Source organism: Nerophis lumbriciformis, linkage group LG14 (genome assembly GCF_033978685.3).
Source record: "Nerophis lumbriciformis linkage group LG14, RoL_Nlum_v2.1, whole genome shotgun sequence".
NCBI lineage: Eukaryota > Metazoa > Chordata > Actinopteri > Syngnathiformes > Syngnathidae > Nerophis > Nerophis lumbriciformis.
Window position 1 is genome coordinate 3737893 of NC_084561.2, and position 12487 is coordinate 3750379.

General features: G+C 34.3%; 1 protein-coding gene across 1 annotated transcript in view; it reads left to right on the plus strand.

The window, feature by feature from the left end:
- The window catches only part of insrb (insulin receptor b), a 297078-nt gene that overhangs the window by 87772 nt on the left and 196819 nt on the right, over positions 1 to 12487 (plus strand). Inside the window, exon 2 of the mRNA XM_061976197.2 lies at positions 1723 to 2271. Coding sequence (XP_061832181.1) covers positions 1723 to 2271 — 549 coding nt within the window. The remainder of the gene's footprint in view (positions 1 to 1722; positions 2272 to 12487) is intronic.

Here is a 12487-nt window from a genome sequence, read left to right on the forward strand (position 1 = left end):
TGTACATATTACATATTGTTATGAAGGTGTCTGTTACTACATTATATATATATATATATATATATATATACATATATATATATATATATATATATATATATATATATATATATATATATATATATATATATATATATACTTGTAGTGTTGTACATATTACATATTGTTATGAAGGTGTCTGTTACTACATTATACATATATACTTGCAGTGTGTATATTGTACATATTACATATTGTTATGAAGGTGTCTGTTACTACATTATATATATATATATACATATATATATACATATATATATATATATATATATATATATATATACTTGTAGTGTTGTACATATTACATATTGTTATGAAGGTGTCTGTTACTACATTATACATATATACTTGCAGTGTGTATATTGCTACATATTACATATTGATATTGCTACGTATTACATATTGTTATGAAGGTGTCTGTTACTACATTATATATATAATTGCAGTGTGTATATTGTACATATTACATATTGTTATGAAGGTGTCTGTTACTACATTATATATATACCTGCAGTGTGTATATTGTACATATTACATATTGTTATGAAGGTGTCTGTTAGTACATTATATATATATATATACCTGCAGTGTTGTACATATTACATATTGTTATGAAGGTGTCTGTTACTACATTATATATATATACTTGCAGTGTGTATATTGTACATATTACATATTGTTATGAAGGTGACTGTTACTACATTATATATATATATATATATATATATATATATATATATATATATATATATACATATATATATACTTGCAGTGTTGTACATATTACATATTGTTATGAAGGTGTCTGTTACTACATTATATATATACTTGCAGTGTTGTACATATTACATATTGTTATGAAGGTGTCTGTTATTACATTATATATATATATATATATATATATATATATATATATATATATATATATATATATATATATATATATATATATATATACTTGCAGTGTTGTACATATTACATGTTGTTATGAAGGTGTCTGTTACTACATTATATATATACTTGCAGTGTGTATATTCTACATATTTTACATTGTTATGAAGGTGTCTATTACTACATTATATATATACTTGCAGTGTCTATATTGTACATGTTTCATATTGTTATGAAGGTGTCTATTACTACATTATATATATATATACTTGCAGTGTGTATATTGTACATATTACATATTGTTATGAAGGTGTCTATTACTACATTATAAATATACTTGCAGTGTGTATATTGTACATATTACATATTGTTATGAAGGTGTCTATTACTACATTATATATATATACTTTCAGTGTGTATATTGTACATATTTCATATTGTTATGAAGGTGTCTATTACTACATTATATATATATACTTGCAGTGTGTATATTGTACATATTTCATATTGTTATGAAGGTGTCTATTACTACATTATATATATACTTGCAGTGTGTATATTGTACATATTACATATTGTTATGAAGGTGTCTATTACTACATTATATATATATACTTGCAGTGTGTATATTGCGACATACTAGCTTGCAATCAACATGATATCTGCCATGGAAGTTGAGCTTCTTGCAGTGCTAATATTCCACATGTTTGATCAGGGAAACGTAGTCGAGTGTTCACACTACTCGACTACCCATGAAAGGTTGTACTAATGATGTCATCTCTTTGTTTCCAGTCTGTCAGAGCAAAGACATCCGCAACAATGTGACCAACCTGCAGTCGCTGGAGAACTGCACCATCATCGAGGGCCACCTGAAGATCCTGCTCATGTTCAAGACCAAGACCGAGGACTTCCGGGGCCTCAGCTTTCCCAAGTTACGAGTGGTGACCGACTACATGCTGCTGTTCCGGGTCTACGGCCTGGACTCCCTCACCGACCTCTTCCCCAACCTGACGGTGGTCCGCGGCAACAACCTCTTCTTCAACTACGCCCTGGTCATCTACGAGATGCTGCAGCTGAAGGAGGTGGGCCTTCACAGCCTCATGAACATCACCCGGGGGGCGGTGAGGATCGAGAAGAACCCGGACCTCTGCTACCTGGCCACCCTGGACTGGTCCAAGATCCTGGACTCGGTGGAGGACAACTACATCGTGGAGAACAAGAACGACCGGGAGTGCGGCGACGTGTGTCCCGGCACGGCCCAGGGCCAGACCGTCTGCCCGCAGAACACCATCAACGGACACTTCCGAGGACGCTGCTGGTCCCAGAACCACTGCCAGAGAAGTAAGTGCATGTTCTCTGTAGACCATTGTCTTTTAGTCTTAGTATTTTAATGATTATTCATTTAAATATTGGTTTGTACTCAGGCACTTGAAGACTTTTTTTAAATGAAGTGTGCGTAACAAAATCTATTATTGTTTATTATTTATTTCATCTGGTGGGCGTCGTGGTGTCCTACTTTGTTCAGCGGTCCTTGAACACACCAACTCGTATTCCTCTGATAATAGGACAATCACTCTGTACTAAGAGAGTACACAATTGAGTATCTTGGTTGCAGTAATGTGTTTGCATAAGTTTAGTATGTCCTTTCTTAATGGGGAAAGGCGTTAATGGCTCTTCTTTTCATGTTAGCATTTAAGCTAGTTGGTGAGTTTATCAAAGTGCAGTTGTCAGTCACGGTTTTTCCATTATTTTAATTCAAAGCAGTATATTCAGTATATTTTTGTACTGATACCAGGTAAATAAACAGACAATATAAGTGAAAGTAAATGAAATACTAATCAATAATATACAAAACGATTTGATTTTTTTTTTTAAAGTGTACCTAATTTTACATAAAAGTTCAGGCTTTTGTCCGCTCTTGATGAATTCATGAGGGGCAGGCAAGTTCTTTTGGTCCATTTCAGCAGTAAATAACAAAATCTACTATTTATTATTTATTTTATCTGGTGGGCGTCGTGGTGTCCCACTTTGTTCAGCGGTCCTTGAACACACCATCTCGTATTCCTCTGATAATAGGACAATCACTCTGTACTGAGAGTACACAATTGAGTATCTTAGTTGCAGTAATGTCCTTTCTTAATGGGGAAAGGCGTTAATGTCTCTTCTTTTCATGTGAGCATTTAAGCTAGTTGGTGAGTTTGTCAAAGTGCAGTTGTCAGTCACGGTTTTTCCATTATTTTAATTTAAAGCAATATTGAAGAAATTTAAGTTCCGGGAACTTTTAGTTCCTAGAACTAGTGATGGGTCCGGCAACACCGATGCATCGGCGCATGCGTCGAGCTCATAGAGCAAAACCCTGTGTCGGTTTTAGAAAGTCACGTGACCGATCATGAGCTGTTTTGGTCACGTGACCGATACGCCAACTGCCCTGTGAGCGGGTCTTTTCTACAGCCGGAGAAATAATAACTAAGAAGAGAAATCGTCTAAAATGTAATACGTCGGAAAAACTTTTTTTTTTTTTTTTTTTTTATAAAAATGTGTAAAAAAATAAAATTAAAACAATTCCCAGTCCACAATCATCCACAACACGTTCTCTTAGATGTCCATGTTATGATACATGTTCACATTATTTATTGACTGTATCTAAAAAAGATAAAAATATATTTTTATTTAAATGAAGATATGAAATAATCCTAAATGAAATACAATGACTTGGTTTATATTATTGTATATACTAGGGCAGGGGTCACCAACGCGGTGCCCGCGGTCACCAGGTAGCCCGTAAGGACCAGATCAGTCGCCCGCTGGCCTGTTCTAAAAATAGCTCAAAGAGCAGCACTTACCAGTGAGCTGCCTCTATTTTTTAAATTGTATTTATTTACTAGCAAGCTGGTCTCGCTTTGCTCGACATTTTTAATTCTAAAAGAGACAAAACTCAAATAGAATTTGAAAATCCAAGAAAATATTTTAAAGACTTGGTCTTCACTTGGAATAAACGGTAGAAATGGATGGATGGATGGGTCTTCACTTGTTTAAATAAATTCATTTATTTTTGACTTTGCTTCTTATTACTTTTAGAAATACAATTTTAGAGAAAAAATACAACAAAAATGGATGGATGGATGGGTCTTTACTTGTTTAAATAAATTCATTTATTTTTTTACTTTACTTCTTATTACTTTTAGAAATACAATTTTAGAGAAAAAATACAACCTTAAAAATGATTTTAGGATTTTTAAACAAATATACCTTTTTACCTTTTAAATGTCTTCCTCTTCTTTCCTGACAATTTAAATAAATGTCCAAGTAAATGTATTTATTTTTTATTGTAAAGAATAATAAATATTTTAGCTTTTGTTTTTTCGACGAAGAATATTTGTGAAATATTTCTTCAAACTTACTATGATTAAAATTCAAAAAAATTATTCTGGCAAATCTAGAAAATCTGTAGAATCAAATTTAAATATTATTTCAAAGTATTTTGAATTTCTTTTAAAATTTTTGTTCTGGAAAATCTAGAAGAAATAATGATTTGTCTTTGTAAGAAATATAGCTTGGTCCAATTTGTTAAATATTCTAACAAAGTGCAGATTGGATTTTAACCAATTTAAAACATGTCATCAAAATTCTAAAATGTATCTTAATCAGGAAAAATTACTAATGATGTTCCATAAATTCTTTTTTTAATTTTTTCAAAAATATTCAAATAAGCTAGTTTTTCTCTTCTTTTTGTCGGTTGAATTTTGAATTATAAAGAGTCGAAATTGAAGATAAACAATGTTTCAAAATTTAATTTTAAATTTTTTTTGGTTTTCTCCTCTTTTAAACCGTTCAATTAAGTGTTTTTTTTCATCATTTATTCTCTACAAAAAACCGTCCGTAAAAGGAAAAAAAAATGTACGACGGAATGACAGACAGAAATACCCATTTATTTATACATATAAATGTATTTATTTAGCTATTCTTGTTTAAATCACACTTACGTGTAACTTACAAATGACAATATATTTATTTATTTAAGTGTGTATCAAACTGGTAGCCCTTCGCATGAATCAGTACCCAAGAAGTAGTTTTTGGTTTCAAAAAGGTTGGTGACCCCTGTACTAGGGCATCAAATCAGTGTCAGTTGAGTCGGTCCATAGGTTGCCTGTAGGGATTTTTAATGTCCAGCAGATGTCAGTATTTAGTGACACAGTATCGACACAGTATCAATACAGTTTTGCAATGTGTCGAAACGCTTCATGACGCCTCATCAACCCATCACTACATAGAACTAAAGGTTCCTGTAGAAGTGTGTGGAGATTAAAGTATGGAGGTGTGGTACAGTATATACTAGGTAAATAAACAGACAATATAAGTGTAAGTAAATGAAATAAAAATCAATAATATACAATATGATTTAAAAACAAAGTGTACCTAATTTTACATAAAAGTTCAGGCTTTTGTCCGCTCTTGACCCTCATGATGAATTCATGAGGGTCAGGCAAGTTCTTTTGGTCCATTTCAGCAGTAAATAACAAAATCTACTATTTATTATTTATTTTATCTGGTGGGCGTCGTGGTGTCCTACTTTGTTCAGCGGTCCTTGAACACACCATCTCGTATTCCTCTGATAATTAAGTTAAAGTACCAATGATTGTCAAACACACACTAGGTGTGGTGAAATTTGTCCTCTGCATTTGACCCATCCCCTTGTTCACCCCCTGGGAGGTGAGGGGAGCAGTGAGCAGCAGCAGTGGCCATGCCCGGGAATCATTTTTGGTGATTTAACCCCCAATTCCAAGCCTTAAAGCTGAGAGCCAAGCATGGAGGTAATGGGTCCCATTTTTATAGTCGTTGGTATGACTCGGCCGGGGTTTGAACTCACAACCTACTGATCTCAGGGCGGACACTCTAACCACTAGGCCACTGGGACAATCACTCTGTTCTAAGAGAGTACACAATTGAGTATCTTAGTTGCAGTAATGTGGGAAAGGCGTTAATGTCTCTTCTTTTCATGTTAGTATTTAAGTCTGTCAGTCGGTGAGTTTATCAAAGTGCAGGTTTTTCCATTATTTTAATTTAAAGCAATATTTAATGGTCTTTTTTCACCAAAAGTTCAAGAAATGTAAGTTCCGGGATCTTTTTGTTCCTAGAACTAAAGGTTCCTGTAGAAGTGTGCGGAGATTAAAGTATGGAGGTGTGGTACAGTATATTTCTGTACTGATACTAGGTAAATAAACAGACAATATAAGTGTAAGTAAATGAAATAAAAATCAATAATATACAAAACGATATGATTTAAAAACAAAGTGTACCTAATTTTACATAGGATATTAAAGTCCCCCATTATGATTATTGTCTGCGTGCGTCACTAGATCAGCAACGAACTCTGAGAATTCATTGATAAAGTCCGAGTAGGGCCCTGGGGGGCGGTAGATAACAGCCATATCGAGAGGCAGCGGTGCGACAGACCTCATAGTAAGCACCTCAAACGATTTGTATTTATTATTTAGGTTAGGGGTAAGGTTATAGTTTTCATTGTATATTAGTGCGACCCCCCCACCCCTTTTAAGGGGACGGGCAATATGTGCATTCGTATAGTTAGGAGGAGATGCCTCATTTAGCGCAAAGAAATCGTCTGGTTTGAGCCAGGTTTTGCTAAGACCAGTGACGTTAAGATTGTTGTCTCTAATGACCTCATTAACTAATAACGTTTTGGGAGACAATGATCTTATGTTTAAAGAGCCCATATTATAAGTATTGGGCTGTTTTGACGAGTTTTTGTTGAAATTATCCGTAGTAGCAATATTAATAATGTTGCGTTTATTATACGTAGTGCACTTTAAATAGTTTCGACCATATCTAGGAATTGATACGACGGGAATTTTCAGATTGTTTGCTTGATGCTGCGATCGACTGAACGCATCATGATTTGCCACCTCAGTAGAACGCATATCTACCCCGGACACATTCACAACAGAAAACACATTATGTGAGTTGTGTGTTATTCTAAGAAAATTGCTATGCGTACAGCAGTGGTTCTCAAACTTTTTTTGTCATCCCCCACTTTGGACAAGGGGGAGTTTTCAAGCCCCACCTGCCCCCATCGCCCCAACAGAGCGCTAATGCCAAGCTTTAACATTTTCAAATGTATTGAATATCAAGTTGTATACATTCAAACTCAATAACATAAAATAACATCAAGTTCAATAATAAATAAAATAACTGTGCAGTTGTGGTATAACTTGCATCAAGTTCAATAATAAATAAAATAACTTCCATCAAGTTCAATAAATAAAACAAAAGTGTTATAACTTGCATCACGTTCAATAATAAATCAAAAAAAGTGTTATAACTTGCATCAAGTTCAATAATAAATCAAATAAAAGTGTTATAACTTGCATCAAGTTCAATAATAAATCAAAAAAGTGTTATAACTAGCATCAAGTCCAATAATAAATAAAACAAAAGTGTTATAACTTGCATCAAGTTCAATAACAAATCAAATAAAAGTGTTATAACTTGCATCAAGTTCAATAATAAATCAAATAACTTGCATCAAGTTCAATAATAGATAAAAAAAATGTTATAACTTGCATCAAGTTCAATAATAAATCAAAAAAGTGTTATAACTTGCATCAAGTTCAATAATAAATCAAATAAAAGTGTTATAACTTGCATTAAGTTCAATAATAAATCAAATAACTTGCATCAAGTTCAATAATAAATCAAAAAAGTGTTATAACTTGCATCAAGTTCAATAATAAATAAAACAAAAGTGTTATAACTTGCATCAAGTTCAATAATAAATCAAAAAAGTGTTATAACTTGCATCAAGTTCAATAATAAATCAAATAAAAGTGTTATAACTTGCATTAAGTTCAATAATAAATCAAATAACTTGCATCAAGTTCAATAATAAATCAAAAAAGTGTTAACTTGCATCAAGTTCAATAATAAATAAAACAAAAGTGTTATAACTTGCATCAAGTTCAATAATAAATCAAATAAAAGTGTTATAACTAGCATCAAGTTCAATAATAAATCAAATAACTTGCATCAAGTTCAATAATAAATCAAAAAAAGTGTTATAACTTGCATCAAGTTCAATAATAAATCAAAAAAGTGTTATAACTTGCATCAAGTTCAATAATAAATAAAACAAAAGTGTTATAATATGCATCAAGTTCAATAATAAATCAAAAATGTGTTACAGCTTGCATCAAGTTCAATAATAAATCAAATAAAAGTGTTATAACTTGCATCAAGTTCAATAATAAATCAAATAAAAGTGTTATAACTTGCATCAAGTTCAATAATAAATCAAAAAAGTGTTATAACTTGCATCAAGTTCAATAATAAATAAAACAAGTGTTATAACTCGCATCAAGTTCAATAATAAATCAAATAAAAGTGTTATAACTTGCATCAAGTTCAATAATAAATCAAAAAAAGTGTTATAACTTGCATCAAGTTCAATAATAAATCAAAAAAGTGTTATAACTTGCATCAAGTTCAATAATAAATCAAATAAAAGTGTTATAACTTGCATTAAGTTCAATAATAAATCAAATAACTTGCATCAAGTTCAATAATAAATAAAAAAAGTGTTATAACTTGCATCAAGTTCAATAATAAATAAAACAAAAGTGTTATAACTTGCATCAAGTTCAATAATAAATCAAATAAAAGTGTTATAACTAGCATCAAGTTCAATAATAAATCAAATAACTTGCATCAAGTTCAATAATAAATCAAAAAAAGTGTTATAACTTGCATCAAGTTCAATAATAAATCAAAAAAGTGTTATAACTTGCATCAAGTTCAATAATAAATCAAATAAAAGTGTTATAACTTGCATCAAGTTCAATAATAAATAAAACAAAAGTGTTATAACTCGCATCAAATTCAATAATAAATCAAATAAAAGTGTTATAACTTGCATCAAGTTCAATAATAAATCAAAAAAAGTGTTATAACTTGCATCAAGTTCAATAATAAATCAAAAAAGTGTTTTAACTTGCATCAAGTTCAATAATAAATAAAACAAAAGTGTTATAACTTGCATCAAGTTCAATAATAAATCAAAAATGTGTTATAACTTGCATCAAGTTCAATAATAAATCAAATAACTTGCATCAAGTTCAATAATAAATCAAAAAAAGTGTTATAACTTGCATCAAGTTCAATAATAAATCAAAAAAGTGTTATAACTTGCATCAAGTTCAATAATAAATCAAATAAAAGTGTTATAACTTGCATCAAGTTCAATAATAAATCAAATAACTTGCATCAAGTTCAATAATAAATAAAATAAAAGTGCCACTTTGCAATCTCTGCAAAAAAAAAAGGAGGAGCTATGCATTTGGCAAGACAGGGCAAGTGACAGCACTTTGCCCCAGGAGAGCCACCTTGCTTCACTGTGAAACAGCACGGCTGTATGATCAGCTCCCATTTCCTCACACAGTGCAGAGAACAGTCGCGCTTTCAGTGGTCGTGTTTTGATCAAATTTACCGCGCTCACAACATCTGTTAAAACCTCATTGAGTTCGGGGCTGAGCTGCCTTGACGCGAGTGCTTCCCGGTGAATGACACAGTGTGTGCCCGTCACATTTTTGTTTCTCTGCAGGCGCTGGCTCTGGCTCGACGACCTTTGAGGTGCGAGTCACAAATGTATATATTTGTGTAATTGTGGTCCACACATTAGCCTGCTACCCATCCGCGCGAAAGTTTGTTCCGCTTAGCCCCGCCCCCATTAGTTACTGTTGCTATGTCTGTCAAACTTTCGCTCGTACCGAGAAATATAAAGCCTACAGTAAAAATAAGTACCGGTAATTTCCATTTATTTATATAGCGGATTTCATAGACAGAATCACAAAGTGATTTACAGTGTGTATAGAAAATGAAAGCATAGTAAAAAAAAAAAATCTAAGAATATAATAATAAAAAAACAAATTTAAAGTGAAATTTCCTCCCGTTCATCGCGCCCCACCTGTCATGTCTCTATTCCCCACCAGTGGGGCGCGCCCCACACTTTGAGAAACGCTGGCGTACAGGAATCATCCAGCCTGGTGCTGGCTAGTTCTAGCTTAACTGACTCCTCACCCGGACTAGCAGGCTCTGTAATTGCCTGTGACCTTATAATACATGTCAGTGTTTATCTCACGGCTACAACATAAACACATTAGATTTAGCGTTAGCATTAGCATTAGGTTAACTCTGGTTGATGCTAATAACTACACGAATGGAGTGTCACTGACTACTTTTACAGCATGCAACAAACTAAATAGTCAACATTTGATGTGGTCTCGTCCTTCATTTCACATTTCTCTTCAAACTACGAGGTCCGAGTCCCACCGAGCAGCTCGCGTCAGCGTTTTTAAAGTCCGAATCAATAACTTGACTTTCCTCTGTGTATACGTTTAAAAGAGTCTGTCCACTTCTCATAGCTCTGCGTGTTGAAATGGAGCTTGTAAAGAATAATAAACATTGACTAGTTTAAAGACTACTGCTTAGTAAAAACACTAAATCCACTGATCAGCGTTCTTCAGCTCTGTGTTCAAGTATGTTGCAGTAGAAATACACAAGAAATAAGAAACAAACAAGTTTTCCTGGCATACTCCAATAGTGGCTGAAACTTAGAATACACATTTTTTTGAACGCCCCAATTGTGTTCAACCAATCAGAGTTCGATAGCACAGCTCGTCTCTCTGAGGTTCCTGAACTACCGTATTTTCCGCACTATTAGCCGCACCTAAAAACCACAAATTTACTCAAAAGCTGACAGTGCGGCTTATAACCCGGTGCGCTTTATATATGGATTAATATTAAGATTCATTTTCATAAAGTTTAGGTCTCGCAACTACGGTAAACAGCCGCCATCTTTTTTCCCCGTAGAAGAGGAAGTGCTTCTTCTTCTACGCAAGCAACCGCCAAGGTAAGCACCCGCCCCCCATAGAAGAGGAAGCGCTTCTTCTTCTACTGTAAGCAACCACCCACCCCCGTAGAAGAAGAAGAAGCGCGCGGATATTACGTTTCATTTCCTTTGTGTGTTTACATCTGTAAAGACCACAAAATGGCTCCTACTAAGCGACAGGGATCCGGTTCATGAAAAGACGCAATCTCTCCATCCGCACACGGACTACTATTTCACAGCAACTGCCTAAAGACTTTCAAGAAAAGCTGGCTACTTTCCGTGCATATTGTAAAAACAAGATAGCTGAAAAAAAGATCCGGCCAGAGAACATTATCAACATGGACGAGGTTCCACTGACTTTTGATATTCCTGTGAACCGCACTGTGGATACAACGGGAGCACGTACGGTGAATATTCGCACCACAGGGAATGAGAAGTCATCCTTCACTGTGGTTCTAGCTTGCCATGCTAATGGCCAGAAACTTCCACCCATGGTGATATTCAAAAGGAAGACCTTGCCAAAAGAGACCTTTCCAGCCGGCGTCATCATAAAAGCTAACTCGAAGGGATGGATGGATGAAGAAAAGATGAGCGAGTGGGTAAGGGAAGTTTACGCGAAGAGGCCGGGTGGCTTTTTTCACGCAGCTCCGTCCATGTTGATATACGACTCCATGCGCGCCCACATCACGCTGGTTTTTAATATATTATTAAAGTTTGACTGACCTATCTGACTGTTTTTTTGACATTCCTTTAGCGCAGTTCGATGCGGCTTATAACACGGGGCGGCTTATAGGTGGACAAAGTTTTGAAATATGCCGTTCATTGGAGGTGCGGCTTATAACCCAGGGCGGCTTATGGTGCGGAAAATACGGTACTTCCAAAAGTCCCACCAAGTTACGAGGAACCAAAAATAGTTCCTGTGGAACAGGGGTGCTCATTACGTCGATCGCGAGCTACCGGTCGATCTCGGAGGGTGTGTCAGTCGATCACCAGCCAGGCATTAAAAAAATAGTCCTAAAAATGAGCGATCATAAATCTTCACTATGACGTCACTTTCGTCACTTGATTGACATTCACGGCACCCGAGGGTCTTCTGAGATGACGCCGGCTGCTGCCAGCTCATTAAAATTACCGACAGGAAGGCGAGAAACACTTTATTTCAACAGACTCTGGCGCCGTACCTGTCGTCAAAACTCTAAAGACCGACTGCACAGTTGCGCTAACAAAACAAGAGTCTCAGAAAGCTGGCGTGCACAAGCTAGCAAGCTACGGAGTTTGCCGCCAATGTATTTCTTGTAAAGTGTATACAAAGGAGTACGGAAGCTGGACAAATAAGATGCCAAAAACCAACCACTTTCATGTGGTATTGGACAGAAAGGAGGACTTTTTTTCTCCTCCATTCGAAAATGCGGACCTTATCAGCACCACTGTCTGATTCCTATCAATGCAAGTCATCAGAATCAGGTAATACACCAACTTATATTCTTGTCTTCATGAAAGAAAGGAATCTATATGTGTTAAACATGCTTGTATTATCTTTAAACACCTTTAACTTGTTAACAATATTAACTATATGTGTTAAACATTATTGTATTATCATTAAACACCTTTAATTTATTAACAATATTAACTATATGTGTTAAACATGCTTGTATTATC